This window comes from Eublepharis macularius, chromosome 1 (assembly GCF_028583425.1).
Source record: "Eublepharis macularius isolate TG4126 chromosome 1, MPM_Emac_v1.0, whole genome shotgun sequence".
Taxonomy (NCBI): domain Eukaryota; kingdom Metazoa; phylum Chordata; class Lepidosauria; order Squamata; family Eublepharidae; genus Eublepharis; species Eublepharis macularius.
Window position 1 is genome coordinate 128,320,921 of NC_072790.1, and position 17,833 is coordinate 128,338,753.

At 44.4% G+C, this 17,833-nt stretch overlaps 1 protein-coding gene across 3 annotated transcripts; it reads right to left on the reverse strand.

The window, feature by feature from the left end:
• Positions 1-3,230: 3,230 nt before the first annotated feature.
• On the reverse strand, positions 3,231-17,386 carry LOC129329610 (serine/threonine-protein kinase LATS1). 3 transcript variants are annotated; one of them, XM_054979099.1, is made up of 8 exons: positions 17,237-17,386; positions 15,851-16,342; positions 15,094-15,244; positions 12,930-14,425; positions 9,179-9,761; positions 7,688-7,870; positions 6,767-6,873; positions 3,231-6,037 (listed from the first exon to the last, which is right to left on the reverse strand). In XM_054979099.1, the coding sequence occupies exons 2-8, from the start codon at positions 16,199-16,201 to the stop codon at positions 5,531-5,533; spliced, it is 3,378 nt and encodes a 1,125-aa protein (XP_054835074.1). In that variant the 5' UTR covers positions 16,202-16,342; positions 17,237-17,386; the 3' UTR covers positions 3,231-5,530. The 3 variants fall into 3 exon arrangements, with proteins under 3 accessions (XP_054835074.1, XP_054835083.1, XP_054835064.1); XM_054979108.1 differs by having other exon boundaries at positions 14,199-14,428; XM_054979089.1 differs by having other exon boundaries at positions 12,930-14,428.
• Positions 17,387-17,833: the final 447 nt, after the last annotated feature.

Here is a 17,833-nt window from a genome sequence, read left to right on the forward strand (position 1 = left end):
CCTCCACTGCGGGGGGGGGGGGGGATTGAGGACTGCACTTCCTCACACTGTCTGTTGCAAAGCTGAATGGGAAGCCAGTGACTTGCCTCTTCCATTCACCTTTAAACACAATTGCTTAAATGGGAGCGCAGAGGCTCATAATAATGGCATGCCATCCATGTCTTTTTCTTCCTCCAGTGCTGGGCCTGAGGCAACATTATCTAAGGCACTGCAAGTTTTGGCAGGCACTCCCACAGCAGGGAGAAGCTGAGAACACAAGAAGATTGAGGTGGAAAACAAATGAGGAAAAAGAAGTTATTTACTATACTGTTAATTACCATGTGTGATTAATAAGCTTACACTTAGAAGAGTGATCTGCAGCCAATCAACCTGAAAACTGAACTGAGGCATAGTGGCAGCAACAACAGTGCCTTCATCAGGTGCCTCTGCAGTCCATGAGTCAGGTGGGAATGAGGAAGAGAAATTGGAGTAGCAGAAAGAGAGTGTTGTGCAGACTCAGAAAGGAGGAGGTCATAGTACAAGGGGATGTTAACGATGGAAGGTGAAGGGTAAGGTAGAGAGAAAGGCTCAGGCTAAACTATTTTTGAAGGGTTTAATCTTTTCCCCCCGGTCTGACCAGTAGTGCCTCAATGGTCGCTACCTCTAGTTTTGACCAGGCTGATGACTAGACCTTTTGAACCCTTGGCCACGTGCCCGTTGAGGTTCCTGTCCTTAAAGGTGGCCTTCCTAGTGGCTATCACTTCGGCCAGAAGGGTGGGGGAATTGGCTGCCTTATCCTGTGACCCTCCTTTTCTAAAGGTTCATACCGTGAAGGTTGTCCTCAGACCAAAACTCGAGTTTTTGCCCAAAGTTGTCTCTTAAGTTTCATCTGTCGCAAGAGATTTCATTGCCAGTTTTTTTCCGTTCTCAGAGTTTGGAGGCGGAGAGGGCTCTTCATTCCTTGGATGTTTGCAGTGCGATTCTTTTCTATCTAGAGAGAGTCAGACAATTTAGATTGGATTCCCATCTTTTTGTGTGTTTTGCAGGCCCTAAGAAGGATAAAGGAGCAGCTTCTCAGACCATAGCCCGGTGGGTGGTGGTTCAAGCTATATCATTGTGCTATGGGACTGCTAACTTACCTTGTCCTCTAGGGGTCCATGCTCATTCCACCAGTGCTTTGGAAGACAGTATTAAGCTGCCTATAAAGTTAATGCAAAGGCCTCTTATTCAGAATTGACACTTTTTCAAAGACTTTGAAAACAGATGTGGAATAATGTCTCAAAAGCAAAGTTTTACACTGTATTTTTGTATTTGAAAAAAGGAACACATTTAAGCAGTAGTGAGCAGAACTCACAGGATGTCCAGGATTGGGTCCAAAACAGCCAAGATAGGTGATGTCAGGGGTGGGTGGCATATGCAAATCAGTTATGCTAATGACACTTCCAGTGATGGCAAGGGGTGTGACATATGCTAATGAGTTCCTCCAGCTCTTTTTCTACGAAATGACCCCTGGTAATTCTTAAGCTGAACAGTAAGATTCTTGCACAGATCAACACTTGAAGGAGAAAAAAACCACAGGCACAGTTCTGTGGAATAGCTTTATTCATGGCAGAGCCGAGCTTGAACAGGCCAAAACACACGACAGTGCTCAGTGTTGTCTGTGTCCAAGCAGCTGTGGCTATACCGTCAACTCACTGAACCGTCTGCACTGCTGTGTTCTACAGTGCCAGCCCAGCTGGAATTTTGCTTAAAATGAGTTACAGATTCATCATTGGGGAAGAAAGCTCAGTATAAAAAAATACAATGATTGTTATCCTTAGGAGACAACCAAGTTGTCCTATAAACCTATGGGAATCTCCCTTTTTAAATTACAAAACAGGAGAAATACAGCATAAGATTAAGCGAGCATTCCAATTTACCGACAGGAGGATCCAAACAAACAAACATTTTTCATCTACATCATTTTCTATTTGACCAGCAGCACATTCACTGAACTTAAAATTTATTGTTCCATCAAAAGGCACACTAGAGAAAACTGCTTTGAAGAGTGGAAAAAGATCCACAAGAAGGATTTACCAAATAATTACTACACGCAGAAACAGGCACGTATCTTGAGTAACACTTTGTTTTTATAAAAATGTGGTGTTTATCCGCATTGCCGTTACAATATAAAAGGCATATATACAAAAAGGAATACAAAAGTAGACTTTTATAGGTGGGTATCTAAAGATGCTCCAAAGAAGTACTGTTAAACGTTGGCTGCAAAATACCCTCAGTTTGCTTTGCTTGCTTTAAAGCAAATATTAATGTCTCAATTCCAATACCAAAAGATAGTTGCAGCCGAAAGTCAACTGAGATCTTGGGTAACCACCACAGCAGCATCCGGGATCCCACCCATTGCATTCTCTACCTAGCAGATGTATAATATCCACAACGCCATCACGGCATTGGACTTTGCTACAGTAGATGTTTTAAGAAAAATCTCCAAAAGGGTGTGGGGATGTGGGTGGGGGTGTTTCAGTCCCATATTCTATAGGTTCTGTTTCAAAAGATCCAGCAAGAGGGCCTGCCCTAGCATGGAATGTAAGCAAATACTAAAGTATTCACATGATTCCAAAATATTTCATAACTACAGAACATATGTAGGTATGTAGAAGATTAAAGCTTTGAGATGCTTAAGTGAAAACCATTTATTCCGAAATGGTATTTCCTGTTAATTAAAAAGCAGCCCCGTTACAGAGATCATTCTATATTTGCACGTACTGCAAGATCAATGAACAGGACCAAAAAACGCACTCTGAGCAATCTCCAACATATCTGGGGATCCGCTCTTAAGACTACTTTGCAATAAACCCAGTCTGGCCAGAGATCTCCACTTAAATAAGCAAGACCGAATTTTATTTCTGAATTGTTTCAAAACTGGCAGAGTTGACATGATTCCTCTGCATATAAGTATCTTTCTTAACAGTTAATTTGGGATACACCATTGTGAACACTGCTATCATTACTAATATGAACGTGTTCCTCTGTAGCATCTCTCGACAACTGAAAAACGTGATGGAAATAATCCAGGGAGACATATAGTCACATGGACAATTAACGGTCCTTAGCTGCTTATCCGTGCCCATACAACATACTTCTCTCAATCCAAAGAATGGTCAACTTTCTCTGAATTGCACCCAATGAGTTTAGACGAACAAAATGTTGATTTCAAATCTGACAAGCAATTTCACATATGTACTAACCAAAAACAACAGATTAAATTTATTTGGTTTTAATCAGGAATTTATCACAGTATTTTTGCAGGACAAATACAGAAAATAAATCTCCCATTAATATTAAACAAAGGACACCCTGCCCTCAATCTGCTTTACAGAAACAAGTCTCAGAAGCTGATGTAATTCTACAGGGCATCCTCCTCCTCAACCCTTAAATTACACACGGGTCCTGTATGTGGCAGGGAACAGGCAGAACTCTCAGTATAATTTATTTATTTTATTTTACAGCTCTTATACCTTACCTTTCTCCCCAATGGGGACCCCAAATGGCGTACATCATTCTCCTCTCCTCCTCACAACAACCCTGTGAGATAGGTTAGGATGAAAGTATGTGAGGGGCCCAAGGCCACCCAGTGAGCTTCCATGGCAGAATGGGGATTTGAACCCGAGTCTCCCAGATCCTAGACCCCACACCCTAACCACTACCACCACACTGGCTCTCACGCATGCCCTGGTTCCCAGTGAAACCTCTACACCTGGTGGAGCGGCTGGAAGCTCTCCCCTGCACCTATCACATATAGGACTTGCACTGAAAAGAGGACCGGATCATAACGGTAAATGTGGTGGAATTACTTTCTGGAAGACAGACACACGCTTCTGACACGTTCTACTAATATTAATGCAAAGGATTTAGAGAGCAAGGCAGCAACTCTGTGCATGCTTACCTGGGAATAAGATCCACAGAAAACTGCGGGAATTACTTCATAGTAAGCATGCATAACAGGCAGTTCAGAGAATGGTCTGAAGGGATATGATGCAGTTCTACCGCTGGCTCCCTAACTTGCCTGGGTCTTTGCGGAGGAAAAGGCATTAAGTGTAGTAGCGAATAATTATTTTTTGACAAAGAATAAACACCGCTTGGGGAAAGAAGAGGAAAGTTCTCCGTGTCAAAATATTTCAGAACAAATCACCATGACAGAGCATATACAAAGCCTTAAACACTGGTATGAGAGCGAGCTCAGGCTGTCGAGACGGTTGATTCTGGAGAAGCAGGACTACTAGTTTATGTATATACACACAGAACAGCAAAGCAATGACATTTGGATTTGACGGGGCAGCTCATAAAAAGAGTTGTAACTCTTAATGGATGCACCAACCGTTAAGAACACAGGAAACACATGAGGTGGAGGCTGATGTAAAAGCAAGAACAACACAGAAAACAGTATTTAACCTCTTATGATAACGATGACGATACACAAAGAGACACCAGCGAATTTTCACAGAACCAGCCTACACGACCATTATCCCTCATTAGGTATGAGTTCATTTCAATCATTAATTAATCCGGGAGAAAGGGGTAAGATGCACATTATGTTAAAACAACAAACCGATTGGTCGGAATGCTAAAGCACCCGGAAAGTAACAGCAGAAGAACTGACAGCCTAGAGCACATCTCACTGGCTAATGTTGTGATGGGTTAAGAGTCTTCTTATTAACAAAGTATTGCAGAACCCAGAGCACTTTCAAAACTTTTTCTAAAAAATCTTGAGGATACAAGAATTTTTTTTAAAAAAAACCCTTAATTTATTTAGGCTGATATTTGGTGATAGGCCAATATTGCTCTTCAAACACAAACCCCCGATCAGCCTCAATTCTGCATTATTGCATAGCACCATCAATCCAGTTATGCTTTACAAATTGTCCAGCAAAATTAAAAAGAATAAAAATAAATAAACGTGTATGTCTTCATCAACATTTACGGTCACAAGAACCGAGACCTAGGCCTCCTACTTCCAGAGTCATAAACCCTGCAGTTACAACTGTATCTGGGAATTCCTAGCAGGATTTACTCTTTCCAGGCTCATCTGTAGTGGGACCTGAGCACTAAGAGTAGCAAAAAAAAAGCGTCTGCCAACTTTGTAAGCACAGAGTATATACGACAAGGAAAAAAAATGTCAGCGTAAAATTCTAGAAAATGTTAACATATGTCTTCTATGTACAGACAGATAGACAAACAAACAGACACACCCCTATTTCCTAGTCTGAATATTTTACAAAAAGCTTTTTCATAATTTATTTTCCTAACATTATTGTTTTCTATATTTATCACGAAGAATGCTGGAATAAATTAATGCTTGAAATAGATTTAACTGCTTCGTAAAGGGGAGAAAAGGTAGAAGGAAAAAAGTGGTGAACCAACAATGATAGTCTCCTTTCCCCTCTCCCCCTGCCCCTTGTCCATAAAACCCAGCTTGCTGGTAACATCTCAGCTTCTCTTGCCACACACATCTGAGAAATCCCAAACAGTGGTTCACCTGGGTTTACTTTTTCTACTAAATATAAACTAGATCACGATTCTGGATCTCTTTGCTGGTCCTCTCATCGTCTTCATCTGACTGAGACTCCACGTCGTTAGGATTACCATATTCATATTCAATAGGCTTCGGATAGCTATAAGGGTAGCCATTGTCATCAAAAAACCTTCGAAATGTAAATTCATAGAAAGCATGTTCGGGATGTTTACCATTTTTATACCACCCATTAAGTGTGTCATTTACATTTCCTTCCTTATCCTCACTCCACAATTTATCTGGGTCAACGGGATCAAAATTTGACGTGTCTGTGGGATGAGTAATTTTAGGAATGTAAGAAGCTGGCTGCTGCCGCAGATCACTTGAAAAATCAATAGACTTAAAAAAAGGATGCGCTTTTATTTCATCTGCCCCGTTCTTGCCTAAGCGATCTTCCGGACCTCGGCAAAGCTTAATAATAAGGTCAGATGCTTCTGGCGATAGTTTTGCTTGTAGCGGGATGTGCAGAGAAGTTTTCCAATTGATGACCTTTATGTAAAAAACAGACAGACAACAATTAGAAGACAAGTTTTACCTGTAAAACACACACACAAGATGACCAAAGAAAACAAGCACCAGCTTAATTTCATTGGCAAATGAACTTCTCAAGACATACTGGCACCGCATAGCCAAAAGTAAATGCATCATTGCTCACATGCCAAAGGTAAATGCATCATTGCTAACATAGTGTGTGCCTAGAGTTTTTGTGCCTATATAGATATGTAGCATTCATCATAGCCAACATTCTAGAGAATGTGCAATACAAACTAATTCATACGGACCCCCGCCCAACACATCCATTCTGTGCTGTGTCATCAAGTGATTCTGAGCCTGCGCCCCAAGTGAAAGATCATAGCACTACCGCCTGTGAGTGTATTCATGTTCTTCTCGACCAAAGAGCTCTCTCAGCACATGACCCCTTGTGATAGCAAATCAACTGGGATGAGTCCCATTCATCTGAAACAATGTGAGAAGCGGCAGTGAAGCCCAGCAACTCTTACTTCCTAGAGGAGACACTTCCAGCCTAGTAGCTTGTTCCAGGTCACAACTGAAAAGCGAATAAGCTCTGTGACGGGCAGCATCACAGAGAGTTTATCCTACTTAAATGAAGTCCAGTGCTTGTAGGGTTTGTATATATCATCTGTTTAGAAGATTTATCTTTCAAACTGCTAGTGGAACACGTCTGAGAAAGGTACGACACCAGATTTTCTCGATTACCTTCATCTGTGTTTCTAATGGTGTATGCGCCAGGAAGGGAGGCTGTCCCACCAGCATTTCAAAAAGAATCACTCCAACACTCCACCAGTCACATAGCTGCGTATAACCTAAAAGCAAAGCACACTCAGGAGTTAAGATGCAGCAATATCCCTTTTAGCTTTGAGAATTCATTCCTATAAAAATTACATGGCATATAATTTGCTTTTGGCTTTCAGCAATTCACTGCTCAAGGGCTGTTCTTCAAATACTAATCCAAATAACAGGCAACTGCCATTATTAATGAACCTAAAAACAACAGCTCACCTACATACAGTACAACATTATAAAAGTTCACATATCTGTAACACGACGTTATGTTGAAAAGATTCAGAAAAGTCAGAGTTCTGTCACACACGCGCACGTGCCAAATAAGTACAAAAACATTGCTCAACTTTCAACACACATTAACTTCACAGCAACCCCTTGCGCCAAAACACTTGTATCCAGCATTGCTAGCAGCTGAACTGCTTGCTATACTAGTACACTGGATGAAGCTTATTGACTTTCTTTGATCAGCTAGATGTAGGATCTTATCGTGGAGTTTATAAGAGCCCCGTGGGATATATTTTCATTCCGTTGGGATATATTGCATTGTTGAAGGGTGGTAGTCCCTTCTATTAGAATGCTAGCACAAATCAGATTCTGCCCCCACCCCCCAAAAAAGATGTACTTTATGGATACACTATTACAGCCATTTACAGTCTTATATTTTGCATAACTGTGCCACATACAGAAACGGATGGCTCAATGCTTCTGCAACTGATTAATTCAAAGCAATGCTTCTTTATTACTAGAGATTTGATTTTTGAGAGCCTTAGTCCTTCCCCTATTCTTTGGCTTCAGAAACCAGCAGCTAAGAACCAGGATAAGTGAAAGTCTTACCTGTTCGTAACAATACTTCGGGTGCAATGTAATTGGGTGTCCCAACCAGTGAGTGTGCCAGACAGCGCTGGTGCTGGCGTGCTGCTCTACGTTCAAGTGGCTTTAGCCTGTCTCCACACCTACAGTTTGCTGGATCTCCCCATTCGTTACTGAAATCCATGCTGTCCTGACGTGGGTGGTCACCTACAATGCAGAAAGAACTACTTCTAATTTTAAGCTTTATTTGTCAACCAGGTGCCACAGAATCTGTTGAAGCCCTTTGACTGTTCTTTAAGAAAAGATCTCACAGAAAAGAAAAACAAGCTCCCCCACCCTTTTCATTAAAGGTATCTTGGGACATTCAGAAAGTCCGTCATACATTACAGGGAGGGGGTTGGTGAAAATCCAAGCTTTGGAAATAAGTTTGAGTTTGCTCAAAGTCAGCCCAAAACTTGGTTTTTACTCTGAAGGTCTCACTGAAGAACTGGAGTAACAGATTATTGCAGAGGTTTAGTGAAGTTTACCCCCCCCCCCCCACACACACACTTTTTTTTGTACTCTGACCAACCGTAAGCAGTCTTGCATAGCCCTCAAACTCCCCATGAAAGCACTTTTCTCTTACGGCAGCTTCAGGTTTATGCTGTAGCAAAAAGCTAATTAGAATTTATTCTGCGTCTTTCACTGTGATTTAGCCTCAGGGCAAGGAAAAGGTTTAAAAAAAACCCCCCAAACCCAAAGACAACTAACAAAGCATGGACAATTCGCAGACCGAGGTTGTAATCCTAAGAACAGTTTCCTGGGCGTATGTACCATTAAGTAAAATGAGACTTACGCTGTTCTGAGTATACCTGCTTATGGTTGCTCCCCAAGTCCATATTAATTTACAAGGTCTTGATCAAAAAGGATACACATTTTAGAGTTCTCTTACAAAAGGTGGTGCTGAAAATACTGGCTCGACAACTGCTAAGAGAGCAATCAGCGGTGAACTGACCATGCTCAAGCGAGTATCTGATAATACTTTTCAAGAGCCAGTCCTATGCTGCTGTGTACAGTGTGGTAACCAAGAAGGCAATTTCTAGTCAATACTGGTGACCAGTCTTCTATTAATGACAAGACCGCGCTCAAGCATTTGTTTTCCAGCACCTGTATTTATTACCACATTACCTGATGCGCATATGTACAGTTCCTGGCATCCCCTCTACTCCCCTTCTTTTCAGGTGACCTCCCATTTGAAGATGGAGTTTCAGGAAATCGTGTGGTTTAGAAACACGCATTAAGAAGGGGACTTTAACTACTAAGACCGTGTTATGTTCTACAGTGAATTATGAAGATGGCATCAAAACCTTGTTGATGATTCCACAGAACGTCCCGGTGCTCAGCCAAACAAGAACATGCAGCTTTAGACCAGTAAACACTTTGTGGGCAAATGCTAAAGGACAAATCATGATAGTCGCAACATGCTAAAGGACTCGTTTTTTTAAAGGCTGTTTTTGGACAGAAGGCTTCTCTTACCGCTCTGGTAGTATTTGGAATCATGTGTCCATCGAAAGCCAGTACAAAGGCCAAAGTCAGTCAATTTGATGTGGCCATCACGATCAATCAGAATGTTATCAGGTTTTATGTCCCTGTGGATGAAGCCCATCTTATGCACGCTTTCAACTGCACAGGTCAGTTCTGCTATGTAGAAGCGGGCCATATTCTCTGGGAAAACACCCATTCGAATTAACAGGCTCATCATATCTCCTCCCGGAATATAGTCCATTACGAAGTACAAATTGTCCTTATCTTGGAATGAATAGTATAATCGAACTACCCACTCATTGTCAGCCTCTGCAAGGATATCCCGTTCAGCTTTAACATGAGCAACCTGGTTCCGAAGCAGCACGTCCTTTTTGCGTAGGGTTTTTGTTGCATATAAGGCATTTGTATCCACCTTTCTTGCTAAGCAGACCTCTCCAAATGCCCCAATTCCAAGGGTCTTAATCTTAACAAACATTGATTTATCCATTTTAGCTCTTTTGAGACGGATGTAGTTGGACTCCTTTTGGCATAGCATTTTCCTCATTTGATCCTGGGCTTCTTGGGACAACCCAACCTGTGTAACAAAGGTGAAATTGGACAAGTGAACAAGTATTTTTCTGTTTGAAGCAACATCTAGAGACAAGTTTAAGACCAGCAAATGAAAACACTGGTCCTTAAGTATTAGTAAGGAACAATGTTGTCAAACCTTTGAAAAAAAAATACAACATGTAAGGAGTCAATTAAAAAGACACAAAATGTGAGATCCTTGGGATTAGTTAAGGGATGATTCTTAGGAGATCAAACGCTAAAAGCCATGCACCGACAGACACAGGACAAGTGAAAAACTGTGCTGACACTGGACAGGGTTGGTGAAAATAGGCAAGCTGGAGGCAAGGCCTTCCCGCTCCTCCCTCAAAGCCACACGTTTACGGGGGAAGGGAAGACTATAAATGCTCTCCTTCACGGAAATGTTCCTGTATAAGCCAGCGAAACCACATCTGCTCATCACTCTTAAGACAATCTGATTTAACGCAAGTATGTATATGATGATAAACTGAACCAAACGTTTGAATAACGTTAAGACACGTCATGAATAAAAATCCAGCAGGAAAAATAACACGAGCTCTAAATAATCGAACCGCTTTAAGTATGCAGAATGCATGAAAAAACAGAGCAGTGTAAATGTATCAATGAACCCTTGTGCAGAGCACAAGCCATAAAGCGCTACAAAATACAAAAAGTGAGATTAGTGAAATTAGTAATCCGGTAACAAAAAGACATCCAAGTATAGGGAAAGAAAGCATGCTTAACTGAAATGCAGGTAAGCATGCAGAGTCCATAAGAAGGGGTCCATGCCAGTCTTTAAATATAATACTTGGTCTCTAAATACTTGGTCTATACTTGCCTACCCAGTAACGAAGGCTACAGATGTCAGGAAAGCTTCCAACACCTTAATAGTTTAAATCAGCTGTTAGTAAAAGTGAAAAGGAAAGAGACTAAGAATGAACATTTTAAAAGAGCAAGAACTTTAACTTAACACATCAGTGAGCTTACAATTTCATAAAGACACAATTTCACAGGAAGAACTTTTGAGAAGGACAACTAGAGGGCGGCACAGAGGCACTCAAAAGGACTTCACCCGAGAGTCCAGCAAAGGATTGCAAAGTAGAAATCCATGACATGCAGCTGAAAGTCTTCTGCCTGTTCTGGCGTTAGAAAAACCAAACAGTCTGTGTTCCACTGCTTCCCCAACATGTGTCAATTTGTAGCAAAACAAAGAACCTGAGTTTGAATTTGGATGATACCTAACTGTTGGAGCATCAATCCGTTGATGACGAGATCTCAAGTTTTACCCTGACAGAGCCCTACCACATGACACCACATGCCTTAACAAAAATTAAGCAAAGCCTACTGGTGCTCAGTCGAGCAACCCCAACTGCCCAGCATTTATCAAGTGATTTGGTAGGCCTACCCACGTTTGCTGTACCAGATGGCAGCAGGTTCTGCCTCACACAGCAACAGTTTGTACGTCAGAAGCAAGATCAGACTTCGAGAGAGACCAGTCCTGGAGGAACTAGCATCACTGGTATTTGGGCAAAATGGATGCTTAAAGTCCACGGCAGAACCCTGTGCACTTCTCTTCACCCCTTTGGCTGGGCGCATATGTACCAGCTCCGATTGGTTCTCTGCCTCTCAGGACTCCTCCAGCCATTTTCTCTGTAATGTACAATGGAAAAGAAATTGCCCTGTTGCATTTCGGGACACCTGACTGCCTTTTGATTCAACAGCCCATTTCCCACTGCATCCTGCCTGTCCGCTCACCTTCCTTTTGCAATTTCTTTAATGGACCTTTTTAGCCAAATGCTCCTCTTTCGAAGCGCAAGATAAGTCTTTACAAAGAAGGAATAGGCAATGGCACGAGAACTTCAAGCTCTTCTCTGACTCCACCCAGACACCGTAATTCGGGCGCTGTTAACCCTAACTGAAAGCACTGGAGAACAGCTTTCCAATTTTTCTCAGGTTTCTCTTATCCTTGATAGGATTCCTTTCCTTGGCCCCCAACCCCAGCCTTTGATTCCAACTGCGTGTCCTCAGACTGCCCTCAAGAATAAAAGCAGCCCGCAGAGCAGTTCTTATTATGCCGGCTTCCTTGCACTTGGGGAGGCTCAAAATGTCCACTTCTTAATTTCTTAACAAAACCAAGTTTGAAAACCCCCAAACAAAGCTAGCCTCTGTATATATGCTCTAGAACAGAAGCTGCCACTAACTGCTAACAACATTTTAAAGGCACATGCACCTGGGGCTTGAGGCCCAGGAAGTACCAGACTGGAGGAGGGGAGAGAGAGAAAGAAAGATGGAAAGAAAGAAAGCGCACAACAAAAATCAATATAGGGTTCTGTGTATCACCTAACAGATGACAACAGCCTACAAACTGAAATAGAGATTGACATAAATTAATCGTGCGCATGGCAGACACACGTGAGCATCCTAGCACCTAAGGCAAGGTAGACAAAGCAAATTTAGTTTAATTTGCCACAGCTGGATAGAAATCTTTAGATGCCCTGCGTAACTATATAGCCAAGCAACCACATTCTCTTTTCTTCCCTACAAACCCCACCTATATCTGCATGCTTGATGAAGAATCCTTAGATGCATAAAGCTGACTCAGAGGAAAGCAACAGGAAACATCCTTCAGTTTCTTACTCTGTGGGTGTAAAATTTTATTAGTCCCGCTATTCCTTCATAATCTGCCTCTACGAAACCGGTCATATTAGAGAATTATGATGACTTTGAGAACTGATTGGTTTTTCACTTTTCCTATTATTCTCTGAAGTTCACCCCTTCGTTACTGCTACCGACACTCTAACGCTTGTCTACTGCATGATGCTTTGGCATTCCGCTGGCAATGTTGGAAGCCTTCCTCCCACCCAAGGAGTTTTCCTCCGGCGGAAGATCTGCGTCTGCCAGAGGAAGGCCCCCTAAGCTGGAGGAAGCCTTCAAACGGGTAGGATGAAAGCCATTATACCTTCCATACCAGAGAAACGGAAAATATTTACATTAAATTATCTAACGTCCTGAGGGCCGTGCTGAACTGGACAGATCTCTGACTAAACAGGCTTGGGCACTGAGCTACTCCTGGCTAACTCATCATCTGTCGCCTGAACGTGCCTCACAGAATTGTTGCAAGAACAACGCTTTACACATAGAGAAGTACAACAGGAAAAACAACTAAAGGCATTACCCGCATCATTTCATTTTCTAGCTGTTTCTTACGATGCAGTCGCTGTTGATGAGACTTGAGTATGTTTTCCACATGCTGCTCCATAAAGAATTTAAAAGCCTGAGGAGAGTAACTCTGAATGCGGGACTCCCTCCTTTCTTCATCTCTCTTGATCTTCCTCACAGGGACAGGCGAGGTTGTGATTAGCTTCTTGTCTCTATCGGTTCCCTCACTGCTCTCATTCCTTTCACTCTCTTCTTCCTTAGGCAAGCTGAGCTGATCCTCTTTGCTAGCTTTTGCCACAGATTCGTAGGAAGTGACAGATGGACTGGGGTGTAGTAAGTGTTTTGGGTAAGGAGGCGGTGGACCTTGATAATTTGGAGCCTCTGCTGCAGGTGACATAACAGTCATACCACTGCACGGTCCCTCGGGAAAGGAGATGGGCTGGACTGCTTGCGGCATCCAAGAGGGGTGAGTAGGAGCTAAGGCAGTCTGCAGTTCTGGTTTCAACACACGCATGCTTTTTACTGGCTGTTGGATAGGAGCAGGAGTGACAGCAGTTACTGTGGTGGCTGAAGGTTGTGAACTGGTAGTGTGACTCTGTCTATTTCCGAGGGGATTATTAAAGGAATTTGACCTTACTGGAATATTTGGTTGCCATGCTGAGACTTCATGTCCATTGCCAGGTGAGGACTGGGGCCACGATGTTGGAATTCCAGGAATATTGACGTTGTACAGCTCCATATTGTAGCTGTTTCTGTTCGGCACCATCACAGACTGAGGAATGTTTCCATTAGGGTAAGCTGAAGGGACCACAGATCCTCCTGCTTGCATTTGCAAAGCTGTAGGGCTCTGCCGGTTAGCTGGAGACATGGGGTAAGGAGGCGGAGCTTGACGATTTGCTGAGTTAGCAGGCACGATATTTTGATGAACAATATAATCGGTCTGACAATTGCCATTTTGTATTCCAGCCCTGCCAGAGGAAAAACTAAGTTTGCTGTTAACTGAATTCTGCATGATTATTGGCTGCCTGCCAACAGGAACAGAACTAATGCCTCTTTGTCCCTGTGCAGGAGGATTCATAGGCGATGGGTTCACAGGGGGGGGAGGATAGCCATCCTGCCATGCTCCTGGCGGTACTGGAGAAATGCGAGAGATCATATATTCCATGCTACCAGAATAACGTTTGGTTTGAGAATTTGTTTCCCAGGAAGAAGGGGGAGGAGTTGTTCCTCTGGGGGGTGGAGTCTGCCCTCTAGGGGGTGGAGGAGGAGGGGTAACGCTCCTTACTTGAGGTGGAGGTGGTGGATTCGCTCGTTGCCCGTTGCCAGGAGGAGCCTGGGCAAATGCTGCTATTCCAGAACCAGACAAGGGTCTTCCTACGTCAGCCTGAGGCATAGGACTTTCTGAGTGGAAAGTTAGGCCATCTCCCAGTGCAGGACCATGTCTCTGGGGCACCAAGGATTCCTTAGAACCCTTCCAGCTCTGTCTGCGGCTAACCGATTGCTGTGCACCCCCTGCTTTTTTGAAAGAAAGGAAACAGTCACGTTACTATGTGCCGCTTTTTAAAAACTGCCACCTGTACCATTGTATCAGTTCAGGCATTTTAAATAATCAAGTGCCCTCACGTGAGGAAGAGAGGCTAACTTCAAATGCGTCAAAATAAATCATACAAGGGATTGACTTCCGACTTAGAAAGCATTCCCCCGGACGAACTGTATTTCTCAGGCGACCACCCACACATGGAAGATGACAACGCGCTGTGCCCCCATAGTTTGGTTCTTTTATGTAAACAAGCAGGCCTTTTTCCTGCGCTCCGGGTTGTTTGAGAAAGCAAATGTGGTTTGGAACCCCCATCAGGACTTAATTAAAGAAACGGCAGATTTGTAAAGGATTAAGCATTTCTTTACTCTCCCATCTGCTTTAGGCCATCCCGCTCCCATCAGCTTTTCGGTTAAACAAAAGGTGTTGGTGTTCTGTTATCCAGAATTGTGGGCAACGTGTATATCCTAACTATAAACTGCGTTGCAGAAGAGTGTTTAAACATTTGGAAAGGACGCAGAACATAGACTACTGTACATTTCTGATTTTCTCCACATCCCCTTTCCCCTAAAAGCTTTTTACATGTACAAAAGATAACCAATTTCTTTTCTCTTTACCGAGACTAGACGTAGAAAACGCGTACCTGGCTGTTTTGAACCTGCGTTAATTGGTCTAGCAGCAGCTGCTGCCATTTGTTCCCGTCGAAGATCCTGGTAGCTTATTTTGCTGATAAATTCAATGGCCGCTTCTATGCTGCGGCTTTTGGTATGCATTAGAGCTTGTACAACCATATCCTATTTAGGAGGGAGAACAGAAGAAAGGTTTCAGAAGTGTGACATTTCACAACAAAAGAAGAGGCATAAAATCAAGGGGATCAACAAGCTGACTTTTGTTCAAAGTTCAGCAAATACCCATTGCTAAGCCCCCAAAGGCCCTGACCTGGATAGCCCAGGCAAGCCCTAGCTCATCAGATCTTAGAAGCTAAGCAGGGGCACCCTTGGTTAGTAATTGGATGGGAGACCTTCAGCGAAGACCAGGGTTGCAGAGGCAGGCAATGGCAAACCTCCTCTGTTCGTATCTTGCCATGAAAACCCCACCGGGTGTCTCCGTAAGTCAGCTATGACTTGACAGCATTCTCCACCCCCAAGCTCCTAATGAGGATTTTAAAATGTAACTTTTTGAGCACCATGAAAGGTAGTGCTGATAATTAGGTTGGAATCTAACATTATTCCTTGAGCAGCAGTCAAGTTTTTTAAACCTCTTGTAATAAGTTAAACAGAAAGTCACTTCTGCGCCCACTATGTCCACCCCCAAACAAAGGGACAGTCCTCAGATACTAAAAGGGGGGCGGGGAGCATCTTCCCTGCATCCCGCAATACAGAACCACTTTAGTTTTTTACCTCATCAAAGCCCGCAGCCTGTAGATCTTGCAGCATCTGTCGATTAACTTCCGATGTTCCTCTTAGTGAAGAACTTGCTTCATTTGCAAAGGGAAGAAGAGAATTGCGTATTTCCTGCAAAGCTTTATGGTAGGTGACAAACTTAGGGGGATTTCGCCCTTGCCTGGGATCTTCACTTGATATTTTACCCCCAGTTTGCTCTGCTTTTGCGGCCTCCGAAGGCTTCGGCAAATTCCTAAGGCTCTCTCGTATTTCTTGCAACATTTGCCGTCTGCTGCCAGTGTAATTACTGGCAGGAAAAGTTTTAGGCCTCATCTGTCTATATCCTTCTGGTTTCTCACTTCTCTTCATGAAAACATGTAACTGTAGAACCTCTTAAGAAAGAGTCACCTTCAACACGCTCAGTTAGAGAAGTCGGGCAGCTAACCTCAAAATTCACTGTCAACTTCACTTCTAGTAGTGCAAGCTGATTCCAACTTAGAGGCAGGCAACCTAAATAAAAATAGATAAAAACACATTGTTATGTGACTGGAAAATGCTATTGATCCAGCAGTATTTACTTTTACATTGATTTTCGCTTCCAATTTGACCTGGAAAATGTTCTTCAGTACAGCCTCACTTTCAGGCAAGATGATGATGAAATGCTGTCTCATAAAACATACCCATGCTTCTTGCAACTGACTCCGAGTGTGTGTTCTTGCTGGGAAAGACCTGAGATTCTGTTGTTCTTGTACTACTTTAGGTCAGTAGACTCCCTGAACAAGCTGGCCTAGCAGGGTCTTTTAAGCAGAGGTTCTCAATCTGTTCTCAGGGAGATGAGAGAGAGGCGGCTTCGGGAAGCTCAATGGCAAGTGTGGGGTTGCCTCTGCACGATGTGCAAAACGGCCCTGAAACACAGGCTGGTGCGCAGCAATGCTGCGTGCTTAGAAAAACAGTACACGCTTGTTCACTGTCAACGGATAGGATATTCTAGCCTTTCACGGGGTCTCTCTTCAAGTAGAAAGAGGCAGACCTGCGTCGCCGCCGCCGCCGCTGCTGCCGCCGCCTCCCGGTTTCACGGGCGGCCTGCAAAAGGCAAGTGCTTCCTCTTGCAGCCCCTCCTGCGTCGCTTGCTGGGCAGCAGGGCGGCGGGGGGGGGGAGCGTCTCCCACCCCGGCCCCGCCTCGGGCGGCTCAGGCGCAGCCTCTGCAGCTGGCCCCGGACCCCGCGGGCAGGGGCAGCACGGGAGAGGGCGAGCGTGCGGCGCGCGGCACTGAAAAGCAGGGGCTGCGGGAAGGGCCGGTGAACGACCCGTTATACCCGCCCGGCCGAGGCGTGTCACTTCCCAGTGGCCAGGCGCCGCGCTCCCTTCCCTGAGGCGGGGCGGGAATCAGCTTTCCTACCCACCTGCCCGAGGGAGAGGCGGCGGAAGCCGCGGAGTCGCCGGGAGGCGGTGCCCTGACGCGTCCTGCAGGGGCTTGCTCGGGCTTTGCGGCTCCCAGCGTCAATGGCGGCGGCGGTACCTTTCCCGTCTTCACAAATTCTCCGCCCCCCCCACCCCCCGGTTTAGTTCCGGGCTGCCATTTTGTCGGTGGGCCCGTCGCCCATGATTCCCGGATATGATACTCTTTCCCGGCTTCCCTTGTGCCTGGCGCCCGATGGCTCTCTCCACAGACCTCTCTATGGTCTCTCCCCCCCACCTCCCCGAACGTGGGGAACTGAAAATGTTCTGGGGACGCCTGGTCTCCGCTGGGCCTCGCTTCTCGGGTAGCAAACGCAGTCAGGAGTCTGACGGAGAGGCAGATGTTTGCGCGGCGCAGGCGAGCGGGAGGGGGCCGATGCCAAGTACTCCCTCGCCCCTTCCCTAGCAATTGACAAGCATGTCCGCAGGGAATGATGGAAGTTCTCTGCGGGTCTGTGAGACAGCATGGGAACCAGGAACGGAACGGCGCAAATAAAACAAAAGAACGTGAGCCGCCGAGTGGAATGACGCTCTCTGGGAGC